Below are 26,514 nucleotides of genomic sequence, written 5' to 3' on the forward strand. Positions count from 1 at the left end.
GTGATCGGAGAGCCGCCCAACATCTGCTCGACAGCATTTGGAGGGAAAAGAGTGGGGTTTTTTAGCTTGAGTGACTTGATGGTGATACTGTTACCCAAAAGACAACACCGGAAGAAAAAGAGATTTAGGGGGTGGGAGGGCATGATGAGTCATGTCCTAGACTCTGCATTGCGGGGACAGGGAAGCATCCAGTTGCCCAGCAGGGATCGAAAGTAGTCTGCGGTTGGGATGCTTGCTTTGCTCGGGAGGAGTCAGCTTGAGGGTGTGGTTGAAGAGTCCCTGCAGGGGGACAGTGGAGAAGCAGCAGAGACAGAACCTGGGACAGTCCAGAGACCGGGAGCTGCTCTCGGGATTCTTATGTAGAAAAAAAAATGAAAAGATTCTTAGATAGGAGGGATGTTAATGAGCGCATGAGCCCTGTCCCCACGGAGTTTACTGTCTAAGGGAACACACACCAGGGCTCAGGCCATCTGAAGCAGACAGTCATGAGAAGACCATGCACTTGTTTTACCGGCAGAGGCCATGGGGTGTGTGTTGTTAGAGAGTTTATGGATGAGCTTTGAAGGACCGGAAGAGTTTCAGTAGGCCTGGGTGAGAGTGAGCATGGTAAAAGGAGAGAAGGAGGGAAAGGAACGTCAGGCTGGAGGAACAGAAGGCCAGAAAATCCAGGACCTCTGGGAAACGAGCCGATGTCTGCAGAGCCTGTGGTGCCTGCTGCGTGTTGAGGCCTGGAGTGGGGGAGCCTAGAAGGAATCTGAGGGCAGAGGGCAGAGGGCCTCAGGAGCCACACCAAGGGGAGCCCTGGACAAGCAGGAGGAGGCGCTTGAAGGATTCTGAAGAGAGGCAGGTGTGCTTTGCTTCGGTTTCAGGGTCATAGCCCATTGCCTGTTCAGTCCCATTCTTGTGGCTGCCTCTTTCCTGACCCAAGGGATGCTTAAAGAGCCCACATATTCCAAAGCATGGAACGCCCAACACTGGGTCAGAACAGAAATTTGGAACAGAACTTTATCTCATTTTATCACCATATTTCATGATAATCCCCCAGATAGCCTTCAAGCGGAGTTTTTTTTAGTCTGCTGTAAGTTAAAAAATGAGTGTATATATAATACCACTTTGTGAGGAAGGAAATAGAATGTCTCAGGTTCAAGAAATTTGGAAGCTCTTATGAAAAATCATATTTTCATACGGAGAGTGCAGTGATCACACAACCTCGGAGCACTCAGCTCACTCCGGGGCAGGGTGGCAGGAACCCACCTGGAGGACTTCCCAGCTGTACCTGAAGGCACCGTGGCTCACACTGGCTGACCTGTCCTCTCTTCCTCTGTTCCCCCCAGCTCTCTGGTGGCTGTGAGCTGACAGTGGTGATCCATGACTTCACCGCTTGCAACAGCAACGAGCTGACCATCCGACGGGGCCAGACCGTGGAAGTTCTGGAGCGGCCACATGACAAGCCTGACTGGTGTCTGGTGCGGACCACTGACCGCTCCCCAGCGGCAGAAGGCCTGGTCCCCTGTGGCTCACTGTGCATCGCCCACTCCAGAAGTAGCATGGAAATGGAGGGCATCTTCAACCACAAAGGTAGGAATCAGTGGGGCATGGGTGGCAGACGCCTACTGGAAGTGGCCCTGGAGCGCTCTGTCTCCGCGCCTCTCCTGCCTGTTAATGTGCATGAGCTTCCTTGTCAGCTGTGCCTTCAGCACATGGTCACTGACTGTCCGGGCATTTCCAGTCCATCAGCACCTGAAGAGGAAATGAGGATTTCACCCACGACTCAGAAATAATGAGTGATCTCCTCACTTCCAGGGTGGTGTAGTGAGCTACGACATCAGTTTAGAGAAGAACACTGATTTTGGAACATTCCAGTTGCTTCCTTCCTTTATCATCTGTGCCTTCTTCTGTGTGACATGATACCTCCTGGAGGCCATCCCCTGGCTCCAGAGGGTTAGTCATTCCAGGGAGCTAATGAAGCTGCAAGAGAAAACAGCTACTGATTAGCTCTCCTGATTAATTATAGGCCAAGCCATGTTCCGGATTTCTCAGGACCTAAATGTGAGTTTACTGTCACTTTGGTAAGAAACAGGAAGAATTAGGCTGTTGTTTCTCCAGAAATCTGAAGAGAAAGGCAGAGGATTTTCAGACTTTGGCCAAAAGCCAAAGGTGTCCACTTCCATTTCTGGTGAAGCTGCCCATGCATTTGGAACAGCGGTGGGCTTCCCCTCGTGGTGCCTTTGCATTTAGAGATCTGAGCCATGCTGGCTTTTAGCCTGTTGCCAGAATGCTTTGCATTCAATATATTCAGTTGCATCAATATAAGTCCTTGAATTTGAGTTGAAAATAAAGTACAACTTTTCCTGAAATTAGTCTGTTCTGCAGAGGGGCCCTGGTGAACTTAAGCATGCCTCAAATAACACTTGTTCTGAAGGATTTCTTCCGCATGTGCCTTTCCTGTGGTGTGTTCTTACTTCCTGGTGTTCGCAATTGCAGGCTAGCCAAGGCGAAAGAACTAGGCATTCATCACACTTGGCTTTGTCCGGAAAACTTCTGGTGGAGGTTGGGTTTTTGAATGTTGCTACGTTGTACCATTTTGTTTTTCCCTAAAATACTCTCCGATATTCTTGTACCTGGAAAGTCACTCTGCCCCTCACAAACCCTCTAATGCCCTATTTTTACCAAGAAGGTGTTTCTTAATGAGCAAGACCTGCTGTGAACTTATGCCAGCCAGTGGTTAGGGGCTCAGAACTGTATCCATTTTTTTCTTTTTTCCCTTATTTAATTATTTATTTATTTTATTTTATTTTATTTTTTCCTGTAATGCAAGGAAACTCATAAGATTGTTCCTGGCCAGGCACGGTGACTCACGCCTCTAATCCCAGCACTTTGGGAAGCTGAGGCGGGTGGATTACCTGAGGTCAAAAGTTCGGACCAGCCTGACCAACATGGTGAAACCCCGTCTCTACTAAAAATAGGAAAAATTAGCTGGGTGTGGCGGCAGACGCCTGTAATCCCAGCTACTCGGGAGGCTGAGGCAGGAAAATCGCTTGGACCCAGGAGGCAGAGGTTGTAGGGAGCAGAGATCGCACCATTGCACTCCAGCCTGGGCAACAGAGCAAGACTCCATCTGAAAAAAAAAAAAAAAAAAAGATTGTTTGTTCCCTTGCAGTGTTAGGAGCTGCCCAGCAACAGACAGCAGATGTGGGTCAGAAGTAACATGGAAACGGAGGGCGTCTTCAACCACAAGGATAGGAAGCGGTAGGGCGTGGGTGAGGTCCTGACCATGTCCACGTCCAGGAAACCAGGCAGCTTGACCAGAATCTGTCTAGGAGACAGAGGCCATCATCAAAAAGTCGGGCAACAAGGGATGAGGATTTAGACGTGGAGTCCAACAAAAGACATAGGAACTGCAGGAGCAGGAGGCCTCTGTCCCCTGGGAAGCAGAGACCCAGGCTTGCCTCTGCTCAGCCCCACAGTCCTCCCCCTTCTCCTGCCCTGTGTGTGAAGAGGGGTGCTGCCCCTACGACTGGAAAGACATCGGCATGTGCCGGCCTGCCCATGCCAGCCATCCACATGCCTCTGCCCATCCACTCTCTCCTTTTGAGCCTCTTTTCAGTATAAGAGCTGTTCAGGCTTGAAGGATATGCAGCGAGCGAGTTAAACATGGCCCCTCTTTGCACACCATGGCATGCATCATTCTGGCAGCTGGGTAAGACCCCCTCCAGTATCAGATGTTCAGGCTGCCTTGCCTCACCCTCGCTTCAGAACTCAGGGACGGTATGGAACTGGCTTTACAGATTTGCCTCTTGTTGCTTGCTATTAAAGTTAGTTTCTTATATGTCTCTGACTCTTACTGCTCTGACCTTCTAGGCAGGAGGAAGGAGCACCTTCATTCAGTTCTAGTTTCTCTACATTTTCACAACCTCAGTGCCTCAGTAATTTTTTCATAACACCATGATCCAACTTTCACATTTTTATGTCAAATGTAAAAAACATGCCTATTAAGGTCAAATGACTATTTATTTGCTTGAGAATAATAAGCTGTTTTAAGGATTGCAATGAGTCTAATTACTCAGATCAGCCAAGAAGGGTCCGGGATCATGATGAGCCGTGCTCAGGTTCACGTGGTGGTTTTGAAGCTGGGCTAGACTTGGAAGTCTGTCGGACACTGAGAATCCATGGAATTTATGAAGACCAGATTTATTTTATCGGCTATATATCCTTAAAATGATTTGGGAGAGGATAAAAATACAGCTTATTTTAAATGAACAAGAAATTCAATTACACAATTTGTTTTTCAAGGAGATAATTTTGTGTCTGAAACAAGACTCTGCTGTGAACATCATTCCATTGAGAAATGCTATCTTGTGGCCAGGTGCGGTGGCACACACCTGTCATCACAGCTGCTCAAGAGGCTGAGGTGGGAGGATCGCTTGAGGCCAGCATTTCAAAACCAGCCTGGGTATCATAGCGAGACCCGGTCTCTTTAAAAAATGCCGTCTGTTTTGTGGACAAAGTTTGCTTTGGAAGCTTGCATGTCCCGGTGTCCTTTGGGCCGGCCAGCCTTCGTGTCTGATGGCTCCTTCTGCTCTTGCTCTGGCTGTCCTTCCTCCGTCTCAGCATCTTGGTCATGAATTAAACAGACGCCGGGCATAGCAGGATTGAATAAGGGTTCAGCAAACCCTTGTGCTCCAGCAGTCTTACTTGTGTTTGTCGTTTATGCTGTCTGCCGTTACCTCAGAGGCTCTGGGGCTGGGGCCTAGGCCTGGAGGCTGTGTCTGTGCCCCCAGCGAGTCTCTTCTGCATTCTGGGCTGAGGCCCACTCACCTCGCTTCACTCTCTTCCACTTGAGTGTGTAGTACGTGGGCTCACTGTTGAAATCGGTGTCACGTCACCATTGTTGATGGCTCAGTAAATCCAAGTTCTCTTTCCTTCCCATTGTCTCAACTTGTAAAACTGGTCACTTTTATGTATTTATTGACAGTCTTGGTCACAGGAAGTAAACAGAAATGTCAAGAATGTGTATATTTCCAGTGAGGCCAGTTCAAAACATCCTCTTTGCCCTACGCTGCCCTGCTTTTTTCACCTTTTCCCTTTCTTCCCAACCAAGAGTCCCCCTACACAATGGTCCCTGGGGATTTAGCTCCAGTGTGATCGGAAGGAAAAGTAGCCAGGAAAAAGCAAAATAGTGTTGTCACAAACCTGGGCAAATGAGCGTCTCTCACTCTCTGCCGGATGCATTTCTGGAGTGCCCGGCATGAATCTTTTTGACTGATAGTGTTTTGAGGGTGGGACAGGAGTTCGTACCCTGTCCTGGGGAGGGCCTTCCGTCACACTCCCCACTCAGGACATGTGGAAAACCACCCCAGGGCCTGTGTCCCGCACTACTGCTGCCCAGAGCCTTGGCCATTCGAAGTTGAATCTGGAAGGCCCCTCTCAGACCCCATGGAATTTTTTTTTTTTTTTTTTTTTTTTGCTGAAATAAGGCTTTAACCAGGAGTTTGAGACTACAGTGAGCTATGATCAAACCACTGCACTCCAGCCTGGACAACAGAGTGAGACCTCATCTCTAAAAAATAAATAAATAAATAAAATGAAATGGGCTTTAAGAAGAGACCTTTTGGTGGCAAGGGAGGAGTGAGTGGTGAGCTTGCAGGATGCGTTCTTCCTGTCAGGAGGCCTGAGATGGGGCGGGCGCAGAAGGCCTCCCAGGGCCTTGCCAGCTCTGACATTCTGAGTTCAGCGTTCTTAGAAGGCTTTATGAGCAAAGGCCGATTCAAAACTGCCGTTTCCTTACACCAACCCATCATGTGATGACAGGTGGCCTTTTTGCTTGTGCTTTCAAATATGTCTAGAAGAAAACACCCACTTATAAAAATTAACCTTTACCACTCTAAAAGTCATTCACAATTTTAAAGTTTTTTCTCCTTTGGATAGAGAAAAAGTATGGTTCAGTACCTGCATTTTATTTCGAAGAAGTTCAGAGTATGAGTCATCTGCAGTGAATGAGAAAATTAAGGGGAAAAAAAACATGAGAAATAAAACCTTTTGCTTGTGGGTGACTTGAGCCTCTAAACCCAGGGGCTTTAACTCAGGATGCTACGTTTTACTGTGGTAAAATCTGTGCCAAAAACAGTCCCCCATAGTTTACCACAACTCCAGTGGGCACTACCAAGATCAGCTCTCAGGCTTGACCAGACTGGCTGCAGTAGTTAAGACGCAGGGACTGTCTTTCGTAAGTGTGGTGATACATGATTGCTATTAATCAAATGGGGCATTTTTTCTAACTCAAGTTAAAAATGAGAAAGAGACATATTTTCATTCGGAACTGTCCGAAATGTTGACTTTTCTGTGGGTCCACCCTGCTTTTCTCCAAGCTCTCCTTGCTTCTCTCCAAGCTCTCTCCCAAGGGTTTTCTTGTCCACCCGAATAGTTTACTTTTCCACTTGACTGTCTTAGCAACTTTCAAATCTGAAGTATTCAGATTCCCTCTCCCACCATCTCCCCACTTGTTCACCCAAGAACATGGCCAACGCACGTGAGGGTCTCTCCACTGCCCACCACAGTTTTTAAAAACTGGTAAACTCCACATAAGAAAATGTATCATCTTAACCATTCTTAAGTCTACAGATCAGTGGCATTAAGTACCTTCACATTGTTATGCAGCCGTCATTACCATTCACCTCTAGAATTCTTCTTTCCATCTTACACAACTGAACCTCTGTGCCCATGGAACAAAACCCTCCGCTCTCTCCTCCCAGCCCCTGGCACTGCCCCTTTCCTTTCTGTCTCCATGAGTTTGACTGTTGTAGGTGCCTCATGTGAGTAGAAAGTCATGTAGTCTTGTCCTTTTGGGACTGTTTATTTCTTGTAGAAGATTCCGTGTTCTGACTTTTGTCAGAATTTCCTTTCTTTTTAAGGCTGAATAGCATCCCCTTGTATGCAGATGCCACATTGAGTTCAACATTCATCTGCTGATGGGCACTTGGGTTGCTTCTGCCTTTTGACTCTTGTGAATAATGCTGCTATGAACATGGATGTACAAGTAATCTCTTCAAGTCCCTCCTTTCAGTCCTTCTGGGTGTATACCCAGAAATGCAATTGATGGATCATATGGTACTGTTGTCTGAATGTTTGCATCCTTCCAAAATCCGTATGTTGAAATCTAACCCCCAATGTGATGGTATTAAGAGGTGGACTGTGGGGTGGTAATTAGATCATGAGGGCAGAGCCCTTGAGAATGGGATTACTACCCTTACAAAAGAGGCCCAGGGAGCCCTTTTGTCCTTCCGCCATGTGAGGGCACAGAAGGCACCGTCTTTGAGGAGCAGGCCCTCTTCAAATACTAACTCTGCCAGCGCCTGGATCTCAGACTTCCCAGCCTTGAAAACTGTCAGCAATAAATTTCTGTGCTTTATAAGTTATCCAGTTTAAGGTATTTTATTATAGCAGCAGGAGTGGACTAAGACATATGGTAGTTCTATTTTTAATTTTTTGAGGCTGCCCATTCAGTTTTGTTAACTTTATCTCAATAATATATTTCAAGTATGTTCTCTTTTCATTTCCACCGTTACTCTTACCACCTGATCACCTGACCTCACTTCTTGCCCTTTTTCGTTTCACCTAAAACATAAATGTTACCATACTCTCTTGCTTAAATTTCTTCGGCGACTTTCTCTTGGTCAGAGAATAAAATTCAGCTTCCTCACATGTCCAACAAGACCTTTCGTCTCATAGACGCACATGTACACACACACACGTGCACACACACGCACACCTATACACCTTCTCTTGGAGCTGTACATCAGGTAACATAGGGGCTTTTTTCCCTCTCACTCACCCCTACCTAATAGTCCCCATCTCATTTCATCAAATACAAATACAAATCCTCATGGGAAAAATAAATGTATTCAGTGAGCTCATGGAAGGGAGGAGAGAGCAGAATAAATCTTGGTCTAGTTAGCAAGTATTTCCACACAGAGGCTCCCATCAGGGCAGCTGAAAAAGTCCAGTTAGATGAACTCCAAGGAACGCTGAAGACCCACAAGGAACTGTCCAGGAACTCACTGAAAGCACCTTAAACAGATTGTAACAGGAATGATGATTGCAGATATACTGTTGAACTTAAAAATGGGATAGAGGAAATGCAGACAACACAGGTGTTTTAAACAGTAGGCTCGGTAGAGAAAGCAGCGAGTCTCCGCAGATGGCCGGCACTGAGAGCCAGCGAGAAGCGGAGGAGATGGGCCTTGAGCAGGGGGTTGCGGGGGGAGCTTTAAACTGAGCCCTGTAAACATGGCGGAACTGCTCAGTGGGAGACTCTCAGCACAGACGGTCATGGGGAAGTGAGTGCAGTTCATTTGTAATCTTGTTGTCGAGTTCTGGGTTTTTTTTGTTTGTTTTGTAACTTTAAAGGTATGCACTTTATATAGATTTATTTATTTGCTGGGACCGTTACTCAGAGTTCCTAGAAATGTACACAGCTTTTTTACCAGGGTTACTCCTCAGAATCACTTGTCACTTCTTTAAATGAATGAATGAATGTGCCAGGCCCTATGCCTGGAGGTTGGGAGCTTCATCTACATCACATTCTAACAGGTGACCACTGGGGTAAGCACTGTGTGACTGCAAAGCCAGGGTGTGTTTCCATCAACACCCAGATGACCGTGCCTATGTGCCCCTGTTGTCCTCCCTCCAGGACTGCCTCCTCACCCCACCCCTTTCTGCAGCTCCTCATCTAAACCTCTGGCCTGGTGAGGTCACGGCTTAGCCTGTTGGCCAGTGGCCCCACCACCATCCTTCCCCCTGTGCAGATTGGAGGAGGCCAGGTCTCTGCCCTTAGCTCCTATGTCCCCTTCACCCCCCATGGCACAGATGAGACATTCACAGAGTTTGCAGATGATGGAAGAGAAGACTCCAGGTTGCCAGGTATGTCCACTCTCAGGAACCCCCAGCCCAAGCCTCACTGCTCGTGTTCCCAGCCAACCCCAGCACGGGGGATACGCCGGTGCTGTTTCCCTGCTCAGAATACAACCAGTTACCAGAGACGACCTCACCCCTCCAACCACTTTCCAAGGTGCCAGGACAGAGAAGCCCTTCACTGGCCCACCCAGGGCAGTTGACAGAGGGATGCCCTCCTTGGAGGGGAGCCTCACCTCTACCCACAGGGCCGCGGCCTTGTCCTGGATTCTCACCGGGGCAGTCACGTCAGGATGGAGAGGTCCCATGTCAGCCAGTTCTTTGGTGGGGGTCGTGTAGTCTGAAATGACCTGCCGACGGTCCAGGCTGAGCCAGGGAAGCCGAGCCTGGGTGCCTTTTTGGTGCCTACTCTGACTTGAGTTGGATTCATGCCACAGACCCACCTTCTTGAGCAACAACACATATAGCCACCAACACAAGAGCCAGCCACACACTGAGCAGAGAAAGTCCCTGTCGCCTCACCACCCAAAAACTCCAGCTTTGCAGAGACCAAGGTTCTTCTCTACCTTTGCAGAAGCCTCTGTGACCAAACCCGGAGCTCGCCCTTCTGAGGCCTCTAGCATTTCTGCAGGTGTTTTTCAGAGGACTTGGTTTAAATTTGTTCACCCCAAATGTGGTCTTTCCCGGGTCATGAAAGGATCTGCCGCAAAGGTGAATCTGAGTCTCCTCAGAGTCATATGAGACTGAAACTGCTTATAACATTTCCGTGACCTAATAAGTCTTCCAAAAATGTAGGGTATTAAGAAGAGTTTAGTGACATTAAAAAGTTTACTCGAAAATATCGTGATTCAGGTATATTTAAACATTTGATTCATGCCAAATTGCCACTGTTATCAGAAAACACACCCCAGGCACATTAATGCCTAGATATTTCAAACCCTTTTCTACCCACACATTCTTAAAAATAATATACTGAGAAATCTATATACAGGTTTTTTTTTAATTAGCTTGGAAAAGAGCAGTTGTATTCTGTTTGAACAGCTGCTAATGTCAATTCCTGTGGGAAGAAAGACCAAAGAACATGGAGTTACACCAAGAATTTTAAAACAAAGACGCTGTCCCTTTCCTGAGCACCGTGCAGCCAAGACTGAGAGATCAGTCTGAGACCTGTGATTAAGGAGTGTTTTCTACATAGCGTATAATTATGGAGCCACACAAGTGGGCCATTACTCTGTTGAGTGCTTCATGTTTGAGGTATTTTCGTGTTCCAACTTTACATTAAAGTGTTTATTAAAACAGGAAAAATCCACGAGCAGGTATTGACAGTATCCATATTAGATCATCACAAAATTATATATATAGCAGAGTCATAAACAATGAGAAACGGTCTTCCCACACTTGCTTTAAATGGCCATGCCTAGTGTTTAGGGAAAGCAGTAAAATCAGCGAGGAGCTCGTGGGAAAAATGAGACGGGCCCTGAGGGGGTGACTCATGGGCCAAGCAGGGCTGCACAGGTACCAGGCCGCCACGTCCTCTCCTGCCTCTCACTCTCTGGAGACTGGACTTCCTTTACTGCCTCCTTTCTGACATTTCCTAGACATCAGACTTTGCTACTTAGTACACAAACGGGGTTCCCTTTTAAATTTGTTCACTCTAGTTAGCATTTGCAGAAGCTGTGAAAAATTACAGAGAGATGATGTGTTGGGTAAGAGATGGTTTAAAAGTCCAGCTTGCTGTTTTTCATTAAGTGTCTTGAAAATGAGTAAGTGGTGTTCCTGGAGGGGAACAATCATGTAATTCCGCAGGGTGGGTCTGAACTTGTTTTCTGATAGTGTTTAGCAGCTCATGGCTCTGAGGACACCTGATAACACAGCAGCCAGGTGCTGATTGAGAAGTGTGTGCCAAACAGACCCGAGTGTGGCTTGGCTCTTGCCTTATGTTCCTTTCTCTGTTCAGAGAAGCGTGAGATGAGATTTTGTGATTATATTGTACTCCTTGGGCTGACTTTCCCATGCACAGAATGTTTTACAGATCCTGATAGCTGAGCTGAAAATGCAAAGAGAAGGGAAAATGCCTTAAATCGTTCTGGCTGATTTAGAAGCAGGAGGCCTTGGAAGTCTTTGTCATGTGTCCCTGAACAAATCTTATGGGAGCTCTGGTACCTATTCCAGAAAATGCACATAGGCACAAAACTTTTACCTACACTTTCACACACCCCACCCATATGGAGAACTTTTTTCTAAATAAGAGAAAGAAAAATTTTAAGACTTACAAGTTATGTTTAGGTATTTTACATGGTTCAGAAAACAAGACATGAAGCGGTATAAACTGAGAAGTCTTGTTCCCACAACCCCACGTGCCAGGTACACATAACCATTTTTATTCATCTCTAGCTTGTGCTTCCAATGTTTGTTAGGCATATGTAAATAAGTGAATAGATAAGCATTTCTCCCTCCTTTTGCTGACATGAGTGGTGGTATGTTTTGCCCCTGGCTTTTATCCCTTGACCCCATTCCAGTACCTAGAGACCTGCTTCATTTTTTTTAGATGTGTAGTACTTCATGTGTGCGTGTGCCTTAGTGATTAACTTGTGCACTGTGCAGGGACATCGGGCTGGGATCAGTTTGTTCACTGATATATACAGCGCTGCGGGAGATACCCTCACATGTGTATCATTTGGTCCATGTGCAGGTGTGTCTGGAAGATAGAATTCTAGACGTAGAATTGATAGGTTAAATGTTTTTATAGGGAAAAAATCAATATAAAACTGCATGTAATGATATTTGCGTGTTTTTTTTTAATTTTTTTACCCAAATAGCAAAAAAAAAAAAAAATTTTCCTTTTTGAATGGGCCACTTTAAATCCATTCATATAAATTATATCTTGAGTCTCTGTGTGACCTATCTGGGAGGTGAGGTTTGGATGGATGTTTTCCCACAGAATTACAAGAGCATGCAATGAAATATTTATGTAAATCATCTTTCATCAACATTTTTGCACTTTTATTTTAGGGATTCTCCACATAAATAAATGGCAGTGATTTCCAAAGAGCAAGTAACTTCCCTTCCCTCAGTATGTATATAAAATAGCTTTCATGGTGCCCCATACGCCTTCCATCCTTGCAGAGTTCTTCGTGAATCCAAGCTATGCAGTTGCAAGAGATACATTCACAAGTCTGGGCTGTTGATGGCTCTCCTAGTGGGCCTTGGAGTCTCCGTATAATCTCCGCTTTTTCTGAAGGATTCAGTTTCTTACGACAAACATTTCACAGTGAATTTCGTTTTATTTTACTTTATTTATTTATTTATTTATTTATTTATTTATTTATTTATTTACTGAGACAGAGTCTTGCTCTGTCACCCAGGCTGGAGTGCAGTGGCATGATCCCGGCTCACTGCAATCTCCGCCTCCCGAGTTCAAGGGATTCTCCTGCCTCAGCCTCCCGAGTAGCTGGGACCTCAGGCACCCACCACCCCGACTAATTTTTATATTTTAAATAGAGGCGGAGTTTCACTATGTTGGCCAGGCGGGTCTTGAACTCCTGACCTCAGGTGATCCACCTTCCTTGACTTCCCAAAGTGCTGGGATTACAGGCATGAGCCACTGCGCCTGGCCTGAATTTTGAATAAGACAGTTTTTAAAGCTCTCCCAAATCTAACTTCCTTCCTTCCTGACACTGTGGAAGAGTTTTGAAGGGGACAGAAAAAGGCATGGGGGTAGGAGGCTACCCTTTGAGCTCTTGCCCCTGTGGCCACCTCTCCCAGGAGAACGTCCTCACGCCCCTTTCTGGGGTTCTGTGTGGCTCATGCTGGGCTGGCTGCCTGGGGCTTCTGAGACTTGTTCAGGGTCTGCCCTGCTTCATCGTGGTCTGACCAGCAGTGGCTGGAGCACCTCAGACTTCAGGCAATTGGTCATTCCACATCGCAGACTCTTCAGGGGGGCATCATCTTCCCGAAACCTTTCTAGCCAAATGTAGGACAGGGCCCCCAAAGTGTTTATTATTTGAAGGTCCTTTCAAACATTCGAGAGGACAGTAAACAGGCTCGTTTGCCTTGGCTGCATTGCACGGCGGCTCTGGAATTCTTTATTATTTTTGTCAAGAAATGAAGCCCTGTGTGTTCAATCTCATCTATTCTCTCCCCCACCCCTTTTCAGGAGTCTGTAGAATTTGAATGCTAGAGGGGAAGAATATTAAAGTTCTGTTCTTAGATATAGATGTGTTTCCTACTGTCTCAAAAACATTTAGATCATTTCAGTCCTGGATCATGGAGAAGATTATTAACAGAAGGGGGAGAAGGGTGTATTCATCTGCTGGCTGCCATAGCAAAATCCCAGAGCCTGGGGGATTAAACAACAGACATTTATTCTCTCACAGTTCTGCAAGCCAGAAGAAGTCTAGAAGGAGTCAGCAGGGTCGGCTTCATCTGGGGCCTCTGTCCTTGGCTTGCAGATGGCCACCCTCTTGCTGATTCTCCGTATAGCTGTCTATCTCCCTATTTCCTTTTCTGTAAGAACACCAGTCAGGTTGGATCAGCACCCACCCTAAGAGCCTCATTTTAATTTAATCACCTCCTTAAAAGACCTTGTTTCCAAATACAGTCACATTCTGAGATACTGGGGATTTGAACTTCAACATGGATTTTAGGGGGACATACTTCAGCCCATAGCAAGGGGGCCATTGGAGCCTTAAGAAATTAACAGTAGTAACAGAGAGCACGGGGTGCGGACTTGCCATTACCAGCCACAGTGCTGTTCTCTATGTTCCACCCTCAAGATACCCTCATGACAACGTAGACATACACCATTATCATCCCCATTTTAGGGTAGGAAAAGGGAAGCACAGAAAAATCACGTAACCAAACATAGCAGGGGACGTAAAGTGAGATTTTCAAAAGCAGCAGTCAGACTTAAGATAGCCGCTGTACATACTGCTGTCTGTGCACGTTGGAAGAAACCTTTGGTGCGGGGAGGAAGCTGAAGCCCGTAGAGACAAACTCAGTTGCCCAAGGCCAGACATCGTTTATGGAAGAGCTAATTCTAGAACCTGGTGTCCTGAGTTCGCTGCACTCTGGCTTTGCCCATTCTTGAGAGGCCATGGGCCCTCCAACAATTCGTCTCTATGAAAAAGATCAAGTTTCAGATTTCCAGTTTGAATTATGATCTAATAATTCCAAATGCATTCCACTGCCCAGAGAAGTCATCTTAATGGAAATCTTTTTTTCATCTTTGGGGGCCAGATTTCTCCTCTTCCTACTCCCCTAGTTGATTACAGAACTTTACTCACAATGAGCATGTTATGTATGAGTGAATAAATGGAAAAAGCAATCACAGAGGAAAAGCCATTTTTTCTTTATCAGTTTGCATCCAGGAGTAAAAGATTTTTGCCCCAAAACTATTATTCTGCCCCCTTCCCTGAATCAAAATCAGCTGCTTGTTCTCCTTTGCTCTTCCTTAAAGGAGCTGAAGAATTCAACTTCCTGTCAGCTCCCCGCCACCATCCACCCTGTGAATTTTAGCCCTATATCTCTCATTCTCTGAAGTTTAAGAGAACTGGGACATCAAAAGCACATGTTGGCAGTCAAGGGTTAGCTACATGGCTCTTAATTTTTTGAGCACTGTTGTTTTTGTTACTTTTTTGAGAAACACGATTTGTGAGGTTACCATATCACGTTGCAGTTCTGTAAATAATCCACAATGCTGGTGCAAACAGAGAATGTCACATAGTTAAAGTGAAATGTAAAAAAGGAGTATTTGAATGTTTGGTTTGTTAAAGAAAGAGAAAAACTCACATAGTTTGTGAAAAGATAGTAAATAAAGCAATGAAAAGGAGCCTATCGAATTCTTGGCACCCACATGAAGAGTTTGAATGCCTCCATAAAGGTGCTTTTGTGGATTGGCAACTGTGCTAGAAAGCAGCAGGAACTCCTGTGCTGAATGGAGCCCTAAGAAGCAGGGGTTTCGTCATCCCTTTCCCTCCAGAGCAGGAGGTATTATCTATGGGGTAAAGAAACCGGAGAAAACTTCCTCTGAACAGGAGTATCTTTGTGCATGGAACCTGAGAGACTCAATCCTGGTGGTGCAGCTGTGCTTGAAGCCAGCACTGTGGACATATTGTGCAGAGCGGAAACGCACGGGGAAGAAAACGAGGGCCGGGGAGGTGGCGAAAGGAAAACAGTCCAGAATTACTACTTTAAAAAAATGGTATGACATTTCAGGGGCCCAGCATCCTCAGCTGCAGAGCTGTGTGCTCCTTTTAATAATTGGGGTTTGAGGACTGACTTCAAGGTAGAATACTGAAATTTTATCAGTATTAATCAAGTCTCAGAAAACACTTCTGATTTTTAGAGGAAATTATAATATTCCTAATCATTATATCATTCAAGATCTAATCTCAGAATTCAGCCAATGTTGTTTTATATATCCAGTATTTTGATTTTGATTTTAAGGATCTTTTCATTCTATATTAATTGCTTAATTATAAATATATGTTTACTCAAAAAGCATCATAATTTCAATAGAAAGACTTCAGGTCCTTTGGCTCATCTTAATTTTAGCCTTAAGTATATTTCTAGTCTTCATTTTTAAAGCACCATTTGTGTATTGATCCTTTTTACTGCTTTTGTTTTAGACTCCTTTTGGCAGAAATGACTTGTCTCATTTTTTATGGGCAGATTAATAACAGACACTTGAAATTGAAGTCCAAATTTTAAATATTTGAGAAATAATTATTACAAGAGAAGGCTACATAAAAAGTAAATTTCGTGGGCATTAACTTTGACCATGACCATATGAGCTGCTTTTCAACTAATCTAAATAAAAATACTTTTATTTTCACGAAAATAAGATTGACTATTGTAATTTTGTTCATTCTTTTGCCTCACAAAAGTATGTGGAAAAATACATTTTGTATTGTGTTCCTTCAGTACATTTTTTCGATAATCATAAACCCCTTTATTTACAGATCTTTAATTTGTCTGATAAGTTTCTTTTTCTACAAAGATCTCTGATTTACCTACTTTTTTCTGGTAACTTTTTCATACTCTCAGTTTCTTTAGCTATTTGCATTTAAATAACACAACACTCAGTTTTGTTTTGTTTTTTTTTAAACTATTATGAAATAATTTTGGACCTACAGAAAAGTGACAAAAATAGTTCAGAGAATTTCTGTACACCCTGTACCCAGCTCCCCCAATAGTAACATCTCACATACGGTGATGAAAATCAGGCATGAACCCGACTGCAGTGCTCTTAACTAAGCCCTGGGCCTTATCCTGGATTTTGCTTTCATGTCCTCTTTCTGGCTTAATATCCAATTAAGAATCCACATTGTATTTATTTAGGTTGATGGCAAAAGTAATTGCAGTTTTTGCCATTTCAATGGCAAAAGGCACAATTACTTTTGCACCGACCTAATAATTTCCTCCAATCTGTAGCAGCTCTTCAGTCTTTTTTCTTCTTCATGACCTTGACAATTTTAAGGCATACTGGTCCTTTCTGTCATAAGATGCCTCCCAATTTGAGTTTATCTAATAGTAAATAAAGCAGTGTTTTCTCTTAAATTTAGCTCATGCATGTTGGGCAAGAACAGCACTGATGCTATTGTGCCCTTCTCCGTGCATCACATCAGGGGTACAGGGTATCCTGAGACGTCTCCCTGCCGGTGTGTGGACCTTGGTCACCTGGCTAAAGTAGTGTCCCAGGACTTTTCCTTAGTTCAGCTAAAGACGGGGTCCTCGTCTATCCCACGGCCACGAAAATTTAGGCTTGCAGATGGTTTGAAGGCTGAGCAAAGCAGGGTTTTATTGGGTGAAAAGGGAAAAAAAGGGGGAAACAAGGATCCTCCACGAGGCCGGACTCCCTGCTAGAGCACCCGCAGTTTGAATCCCAGGTTCCACACGGGAAGAGGAGAAGCTGGGCTCCTCCCCGCTGCAAAGGGTGCAGACTTCCCGAGGCTCCACCCTGATGCACAGGCTGGTTGGAGTGTTTCCAGGGACCCCCTTTCACCTCGCTGTCTCAGTAGCATCTGCAGCGTTTCCACCACTGTAAAGTTACTGTTTTTCTCTTTGTAATTAATAAATACCTTGTGGGGAAATATTTTTGAACTGTGCAATACTCTGTTTCTCATCCTACCTTTACCCTCTAATTTTGGCATCCCTCAGTAGTTCTTGCCTAACAACACTGTAGTGCTTACCTAATGGTATTTCATAGTTTCCTCATTCCTTCTGAATTTATCAGTTGGAATTCTTCTATAAGAGCTGTCCCTCTGCCTCTTGTTTAATTTATTCCATTCTTTAGTTATATCAGTTGGAGTCCTGGATACTTATTGTGTGGATCATAACCCAGTGCTGTCATTGTTTTCTTCTTAGATTGTTCCAGCTGTGGCTATCAGGAGCCCTGTCTGTGAACGTCTGACATGCTCCCAACTTGTTTTAGAGCACTCCTTTACTTTCTGGCACTATAGGATGTACCGGGCTCATATTGTATTTTGCCTGCCACAGTCCTGGAGTCAGCCATTTCTCCAAGAAGCCCTCGTGGTCTGTTTTGTTGGAGAATGGTCTTAGAAACTAAGGTTTGGGTGCTAGGTATGCTCATTGCTGTGTGTTGCCATGGCTTCAGGCCCTCTTAGCAGATGTGTGTGTAGCAACCCATGCGTACATAAACATCTGTATTTTCTGTTTCCCCTCCTCCATCCTCCCCTGCCCCCATCTCCATCTCTTCTTGTATTCATCTGTTTTCACACTGCTGAGACTAGGCAATTTACAAAAGAAAGAGGTTTATTGGACTTACAGTTCCATGTGACTGGGGAGGCCTCACAATCTTGATGGAAGGCAAGGAGGAACAAGTCACATCTTACATGGATGGCAGCAGGCAAAGCGGAGAGAGCTTGTGTAGGGGAACTCCTCTTTGTAAAACCGTCAGGTCTTATGAGACTTATTCACTGTCACAAGAACAGCACGGGAAAAACTTGCCCCCATGATTCAATTACTTCCCACCAGGTCCCTCCCACAACACGTGGGAATTCAAGATGAGATTTGGGTGGGGACACAGCCAAACCGTATCATTCCACCCCTGGTCCCTCCCAAATCTCATGTCATCACCTTTCAAAAGCAATCATACTTTCCAAACAGTCCCCCAAAGTCTTATTTCAGCAATAACTCAAAAGTCCACAGTCAAAAGTCCCATCCGAAACAAGGCAAGTCCCTTCCACCTATGAGCCTGTAAAATCAAAAGCAGGTTAGTTACTTCCTAGATACGATGGGGGTATAGATATTGGGTAAATACAGCCATTCCAAATGGAAGAAATGGGCCAAAACAAAGGGGCTACAGACCCCATGCAAGTCTGAAATCCAGCAGAGCAGTCAAATCTTAAAACTCAGAAATGATCTCCTTTGACTCCATGTCTCACATCCAGGTCATGCTGATATAAGAGGTGGGTTCCCGTGGTCTTGGACAGCTCTGCCCCTGTGGCTTGGCAGGGCAAAGCCTCCCTCCTGGTTGCTTTCACGGACTGGCATTGTTTGCAGCTTTTCCAGGCTCACGGTGCAAGCTGTGTCAGTGGGTCTGCCATTCTGCGGGTCTGGAGGGTGGTGGCCCTCTTCTCACAGCTCCACTAGGCTCCTGTATGTGTGTGTATGACTTTACATCATACTGAAGTGTCCAACTGCAATCTATCAACAAAGGCTGTATTCTAACCTTCTTCCTTTCCTCATTTGTAACCTCTTTCTTTGATAGTAAGACACTTGGATTTCATTCTCTGGAATGTGATTATTTGTTCCATCGTATTCTAAAAGTTCTTTTTTTCCCTCTCCTGTTTGGAAATTGAATTTTTTACTAATTATGACTGTAAGACTCAGCTCCACCCATTCTCACTATAGTAGTTTCAGAATTGCTAACCCATACTCATGGAAGAAACTTACAGATTTTTTTTCCTTTGGTTTTACCGTATACAATCAAAAAGCTGTTTTTCAAAGTTAGGTTAGTTGTTTTCTTCCCCACCCACCTCGGGGTGGTGGTGTTCAGCTGGGTTCATTGGTTTCTGCGTATTTATATTCCATTTGGAGTATAGTACCCCTCACACACTCATGCCCTGATGAGCTGTGCCTGGGGCAACTGTAACAAAGTACCACACACTGCTTGGTTCAAACAACAGAAATTTATTTTCTGGAGACTGAGAGTGAGAGATCAGGGTGTCAGCAGAGTAGGTTTCTCCTGAGGCCTCTCTTCTTGGCTTGCAGAAGCAAGAACTTTCTTCTGTGCATGTCTGTGCCCTCATCTCCTCTTCCCGTGAGGACACCAGGCATATTGGATGAGGACCACCCCCCCCAAGGACCTCATTTTAACTCTTTCACCTCTTTAAATTTCCACCTCAAAGCACAGTCGCATTCCAAGGTCCAGGGCTTGGGACATCAGCATAGGAATTGGGGAATACACAGTTCAGCCCGTAACCCCACCATCCTGGTAGATTGTAATGATTTGGTTTGGGGGGATGTGAAATATGGCCATGATGTTAAGAGTCAGTGCCCAATTTGCTTGACATAGATATCACCCTTTTGTTCCTTCCCAGCATCTCTGGCTTTGGTCCTCAGAGACAAACGTTATGTCCTTAAAGCAGCACTATCTTGATGGATCTTCTGTTCTCTCTGTGACATTTTAAATTGTGTGTCCACCCATCAAAGTAAAATGTCAAAAATTATCAAAAATACCAAAAAACAGAAGTTCTTGTTTTCCTTCACAAACTCCGTTAAATTTCTACATTACACGTGTTCTCTTCCGCCAAGTGCCTGTGACGTTTGTCTCTGACCCACCCCATTCGCTCCATTTTCACATATCTCTCCTTTCTTTGCAAAATTCAACTCCATCTGCACTAAACCTCTCTCACTGTTTCATTCCTTTTCTAGGTCCTGTTCATTGACAATTCAGGCTTCTGTCATTATTTCCTGACCCCCTTTACTTACTTGCTAATGTTCTCACACGGCAGATAGACTCATTCAGCAGATCAAATGAGGTTTAAGACTCAAAGCTTTAACCTCATTGTCCCCTTTCTCAAGCCTTTCAGTAGCTTCCAGTTTCCTTTCTGGTTACATCACATTGTCGCTTCTGTAATTTGTTCCCAGTTAACCAAGTCACCCACCTGTTTTCACCCCCTTCTCCTTCCCACCCTCACGGCCATGGTTTTGAACCAGGGTTTCTTCCCACGGTCTGTTGAGGTCACTAACCCCTGTGTCGTCTTCTCCTGAACCGAGTCTGTTCAGATTCTCAGACCAGATCCCTGGCCATGCCACCATGGTAGAAATAGGGCTTGGCGTCAAAACTTATTTCCAGGGAAATTTTGCCAGTGGTTTGGACTTCCTTCCTTTCCTTTTGCCTCGCCTCCTCTCCCATCGGTCATTTACTCACCTCTGCATTTCCGCTGGTTTCCACGTTTCTGTCTAGTGGCTCAGGTTGTCGCCCTTCAGGGCGTGCCTTTAATTGAGATAATTTCTCTTTACTTACTGTATAAAATGCCCTGTCCCATCTGACACGCTCCGCAGTCTCTCACCTACATGACTGGAAGGAGGGAGGGGACCCAGAAGGCGTCTTCCTTCCTCACTCCCTCATCTCTGCGATGCTACACCTCTGACAGATGTGAACTTGAGGGGTTTTTTTGTTTTTGTTTGTTTGTTTGAGATGGAGTCTGTCACCTAGGCTAGAGTGCAATGGCACAATCTCAGCTCACTGCATCCTCCACCTCCTGGGTTCAAGCGATTCTCCTGCCTCAGCCTCCTGAGCAGCTGGGATTATAAGCATGTGCCACCATGCCTAGCTAATTTTTGTATTTTTAGTAGAGATGGGGTTTCACCATGTTGGCCAGGCTGGTCTCGAACTCCTGACCTCATGATCCACCTGCCTCAGCCTCCCAAATCCCATGTTGGGATTACAGGCATGAGCCACCGCGCCCGGCCCAAACTTGAGATTTGAAGTGATCAGTCCCTAGGGAAATTTCCCATACATCTTTAGCCAAAATTATTGTACTCATTTTTAAGCTTAATCCTCTTTTCTTTCATAGAGAACTTATATTACACATAAAGTAATTAAATTCCCTGACAGCTCTTTTTTAGTTTTTAAATTAATGGCCCATGTTGGCAGTCCGTATTTTGGAAAGGGACAAAGTCAACTTTTTAATAACGGTTGTAGTAACTGAAACCTTAGAATGTCAATTAACTTGATTTCCTTTAGGTCATAATTTTTAGTGCTTTTTGCTAACAAAAGAGGAGGTTATTTATTTGGCAATAAAGTTGTCTTCTCTTACATAAAACGTGCTCTGTGCAGAACTCTGCCTCTCGCTGGGTCCTGGCATAAGTACACCATCTGGATCTATCACGGGACCGTTTAAAGGGAAAAACAACCGTACGCTTTGCTTTTGGTGTTTTAAGAAGAATATGAAGCCTAACGTGGGCCCATAAATGCCAGACTCCCCTCTGCAGCAGTTTGTGAGAGAGCCGTTGCAGCACCTGAGACAGTTTTCTCTGGGTGCCCTGGATATAGCATCTTGATTTTTATAGCAGTTAATTGTCTTAAACTCAGAAAGAAACTAGAAGTCTGTGCTGTTTTCACATTCTTTTTCCTTTGAGGATTTTAAATTTTTATTATGCAACAAATGTGGAGGTGGGGAGAAAACCAAAATTTTAACTTTTTTTTAACTGAGGAAGTAAAAAAAGGCAACATTCTTCTTAGCAAAGCCATAAAAAACAGCACAAATAAAATTGTTTATACTGTCAAGTTAGATAAAGCAGACATGAGAAGAATTATTAATATAAAGAATTCAAGATAGTACATGTTTTCTTAAGGTTCAACAAAGAACACTTCCTCAAAGAAATTGTAAGCAGCTCAGAGCCACACTACAGGTTGAGATATGTGGCGAATATTCCAGGTGACTTTTCGTCAGACCAAGGCAAGGGCATCCAGGTCTAGTGTGGAGGGCACCGAGGAACAGGGGAGCGCACACACACCACAGAAGCTGGAAGTCAGACCCGGCAGTTCCCACGCACTGGACATTCTCCTCTGAAGCCATTGTGTGGTGTGGGACAAGGGAGCGAACATATGGAAACTTTCAAAGAGAGAGTAAGAATGTTTCTCGGCTAAGGAAAAGATCCAATTTCCAAGGAAGACAAGAAAGAACTTCTAAGATACGCTTTCCTAAAAACTCCTTATAGTTCGCATGCAAGAATTTACATTTTCAGTTCTCTGGCTGCTTCCTGTGAGGAAGAATGAAGATATGTTTTTAATAAGTGAGGAGCGGCATTACAGCACAGTGATGTAACCAGTTGGCTATTAGGCCGCATTACATTTCTTTTTTTTATCAAGTCACATCAGGAGGTGCTGTTTGGTGTGTGAGTCTCAGGGCGGACCTCCCTCCAGATGTACACAAAGCCCAAGTCAGGGAAGCCATTCAGAACGGCCTGCGTGGGGAGGGCAACTGTCACTTCACATTTCACTGAGTAAGGAAATTGCAGCTCTGGCTAGTGCAGGCAGGGAGAGACATCTGGTTTCCAGGGTGCCTGAAGAATTTCCTTGAGCTCCAATTAGAGTCAGTGTGGTAGAATGAAATCCACCGCGTCTGGGTATTCCCACTTGTGAAACCCAACTGCAGCGCGCGCGCGCTCAGACGCCAGCGAGGGAGAGGCGCGCGCTGGGCCGGGCCGTGGGCTGGCGCCGGCCGAGCTACACACTGCCAGTCTGTGTGCCTGTCCCTGTCGCGTCCCAGTCTGTGTCTGAGTGTCTGTTTGGCTGGTCTCTGCTTTTGCTGCCAAGCGGGTGGCTCTAGCTGCTGTGGAGGGAGAGGTAGGATAGGGGTTCTGCACCTTTAGCCTCCAGTCGGCTCCGGTCACCATGCCCAACGGATTGAAGCCAGTGGACACGCTGGACTCGCTGTCCTCTGTCAGTTCAGCCTACTGCAGCGGCGGGCAGCCGGGCACCTGCAAGTACTGGATCCTCGACCTAGGTACACAAGCTCTCTGCAGATGCTCGGGCTGGCGCTGCTTTCTCTCTGCCTGCTTTCTTTCCAGTGGCTGCGCAGTGATTGACATATGCTTTAAAACAGAAATGTTTTGTGCTTGGAATCTGAAACGTGTTCCGTGGTGACCACCTTGGGAGGGGGCTGTGTCTGGGAGATGGTTTATGGGGGGGGCCACTGGGAATGTGAGGAGCAACTGGGAACAGAGCACTGCACATCCATTGTGTGTTGTAAGACCTTTTTAATATCTGGGGACTGCTTTTTATTATCCCTTTTTCTTATAAATGGCATATAAACAGTGTAAAGTAATCTGTGCTACAAATTGCCTTATGATTTTAGCTGGCTTTATGTCTGTTTCAGGTTTAATTTTGTTTGGAGTTTTTCAGACTAGAGAAAACAACATGTCCTAACATATTTAGACTCTGGCTCTCCATGAGAACTACAGCCATATGATAAGATAATACAAAGTTAGCTGGGGAGAGGGATGCTTCCAACATTGCCATTGTATTCAAGGGAGTGTCTGTGCCAGATTCTGGCTTTATCTGCAGAACTAGGGAAAAGACGTGAAGATGTGATTCCTGCAAAGGTTATTTGAGAGGTCGGTAAGCTTCACTTTGAGGAAAAGGCAACAGGATACAAAAGAGACAAGGTGAGGGGAGTTGGGTCTGCAGATGCCCATGGAATGCTGCCCTGTTCCAGAGGCCAGCTTTGTTTCAGTAACCTTTGACAGCTGTCTGTCCAGACCATACAGCCGAAAAAAGGAGTCTCTCACAGGGTGCCACCTGCATGCCAGCAGGAATGCTCTCTACCAGAATTTGGGTCTTGGCCTGGGTCACTTTCAGTGTTTGCCTTCACTTTCTTGCCAGCCGTTATCCGCGTATATGCTTCGGAAGTGGGCGGCAAGACGCAGAGAGCCAAGGGGATTTGCTGAGACTTAACGGGGCACTTCCAGTTCATTAAGAGCTCTATGGAGAAGGGTCTTTCGGGGTGCAGGGATCCCCCAAAGAAAGGGGGTAGGGTGTCGGATCAAAAGGGGGGCACAGAAAATATGTATTGGGCATCTGAAGGGGAAGTGGCGCTGCTTAACTCTACCCATTTGTTCATGGAATACTAGGAGGTAAGAGTTGGCTGCGTGAATGTTGCATGTGTGGTTCTCAACATCATTTTCAATAATACTCCTTGTATTTTTGTTCACGAAACCTTTAAAAAGTCTTTGACCCTAGGTTCTTTTTGTCATATTTATGCTGATTGTTTTACCACTCGAAGATGGTGACCTCCCTGTCTGCAGGTGTGCAAGCTGGGTAGGTCCCTCGGGGACCTGTGCGCTAGGAATTCCTGCACTGGGTGGGTTAAAGTAGATGATGCATCTGCTCTCCTAATTTAATGTAGTAATTTCTGTGCAGTGCAGAGAACAACTGGTCACATGAAAAGTCTGATTTGATGCCTCAGCCGCTAGCTAGCTCTGAATCTTGAGTAAATTACCTTCTCTCTCTGAACTTCTCTTTCTTTGTCTGCAAAGTGGGAGTAACAATAGAGCACGCCCCTCAGGATATCATAAACATCCCCAAAGTTTAGAACAAAATATTTTAATGAACAATTTTTCTAAAGAGTAATGGATCTTAAGACATAGCATTCTTTCTGTAGCGGGAATTTTTGAATCTTAGTGGTATTTTAATTCCTTCAGAATTCTTCTCAAGGGACATTATTAAATTCGCTTTTTAAAGTACTAGAGGATAATTGTGCTGTTACATTTTTTGTTTCTCTCTCTATATTTTTGTTGGTAATTCTTAAACTATTAAGAAGCTCTAGGTGGTGTTCTTCAAGCTGTCACCTCAGAATTTTTAAGCTAGGAAAAATTCGTAAGAAAAATTGATGACCCGTGTGGAATTTCCTGAACAAAAAATGATCACTTCACCATAAAGGATAGATAAGAAAAAGCGAAATTCGTGCATATGCGTGTGTGTGTGTCTGTGTGTGTGTAGAAAGTGCCTGCCCATCCTTTTCTAACCCTTATAGTAATTTCAAGACAATTTCCTGAATGCTGTTATATCAGAGTGATGTTTTAATATTCTGATTTTACCTATTAAATTGATTATGGGGAAATACATATGCATCACATTTTAAAAGGAAGAATGATTCTGGGTAATATCCAAGAAATAAATCCCAAAGTAACTTTACAGTGCCCATGAAATCACTGAGTGTGATTGCAAAGCCCGTCTTACACCTGCAAGCAGTCTGGCGCTTCATGTGTTAGAGTACTTTGGGAAAAGGCAGTTTTCCTACTTCCTGAAGTTCATTGGGGCATCCCCCTGTCCAAATGTGAACCAGTCTTGCTTGGAGTAATCTGCGCAGAAGCCTGTTTTATTTGCTGACATTGCCATCGTCAATAACTTACACAGACATGAGCTGGGAGAGTTTTACTGCTAAGCGATTGTTAAGAAAATAAGAGAAGGTAAGGTCAAGAAGAACTGTAAATCTTCTTTTATGACGTTTCCAATGGGAGAGCCTAGCTCTACGGATAAGAGAGTGGAACTATTGGGTTGGTTCTCATTCTGAAATCAGTATTCCCTTTTATAGGACAGATGGAATCTATTCCAGTGCTATACGTATTCCCCTGACTCAAGCTCAGGAGAAACATAATCTGGTGACTCTCCTTAACACTGAACAGACTCTTACACAAAGTGAACTGTGTGCTTTATAATTCTTGAATTCTCTTGAAGTCTTTTTTTTTTCTTTCTTTCTGTTTTGGTTAGGAATATGGATTCTCACCACTGCAATTTTTGTTTTTATAAATTAAAGGGAAACATTCCAAAGACTAAATATAGGATAAAGAAATTTCTTTGCTGAAGAAATACATAATGTGAACCTATTCTGAAAGTATCCAAGTGGATGAACAGTACTGCCTCAAATTAAAGCTGTCAGTACATGGAATATTCAGTTTCACATGAATAAACAAAAACCACAGAAGTACTTGTCACAATGTTGGATTGTTTCAACTGTGAAGACTGATTGTTTCACACAAATTGCTGTGCAAACTAAATTCTATCTCAAATCGTTTTTTGCCCTTTAAGTATCTTTAAGTGAATGGTTTAAGACAGGATGTGCATTATAGGATAGTGGGAATGGTGTGTTGCTGTAGAAGCCAGTTTGTCCCTGCTCACCCCTACCTGTGTGATCTTACAAGTTCTTGATAATCTCGCTGAGCTGCAGTTTCCTCATGTGTTTAAAACAAACAAACAAAAAAAGATAGAGAATGCTCGCTATTATGGTTATTATGCTCTCCAAAATCTACATTGAAGGTTCTATTTCATTTTAAGCAAACTGCATTTTTAAAATAATTTTGTTCCCTTGCTTCCATGTTAAACACAAAAAAAGAGAGTTACACATTGAATTTGTATATATTTTTAGCCAAGAAGCAAAGAAACTTGAAGTTATTTGGTATTATAGCCTTTTTTAGAGTGAATATAAAATCTTGAAATATTAGAATGTTTTTGAAGTTAATATTAAAATTAGACTGAAACCTCCCCCCAAAAGTGCCCAAGAAACCCACAGGTCCCAGGTTAGGAGCCTTCAGGCAAAGTGGCTTTTCCTAGTTTTGGAATTCTTTTCT

The 26,514-nt window shown here is 44.4% G+C and overlaps 1 protein-coding gene across 10 annotated transcripts in view; it reads left to right on the forward strand.

Moving 5' to 3' along the window:
* Positions 1 to 26,514, forward strand: part of TRIO (trio Rho guanine nucleotide exchange factor) — a 366,740-nt gene that overhangs the window by 275,050 nt on the left and 65,176 nt on the right. For 9 of the 10 annotated variants that reach the window (XM_016952961.4, XM_063811100.1, XM_016952967.4 and 6 more), the window contains one exon: positions 1,335 to 1,578. In XM_016952961.4, the coding sequence (XP_016808450.1) occupies positions 1,335 to 1,578 (244 nt within the window). Of the gene's footprint in view, positions 1 to 1,334; positions 1,579 to 21,738; positions 21,872 to 26,514 lie in introns of those variants that run through there. The other variant, XM_016952970.4, reaches the window with a different exon arrangement.

This window comes from Pan troglodytes, chromosome 4, assembly GCF_028858775.2.
Source record: "Pan troglodytes isolate AG18354 chromosome 4, NHGRI_mPanTro3-v2.0_pri, whole genome shotgun sequence".
Lineage (NCBI taxonomy): Eukaryota > Metazoa > Chordata > Mammalia > Primates > Hominidae > Pan > Pan troglodytes.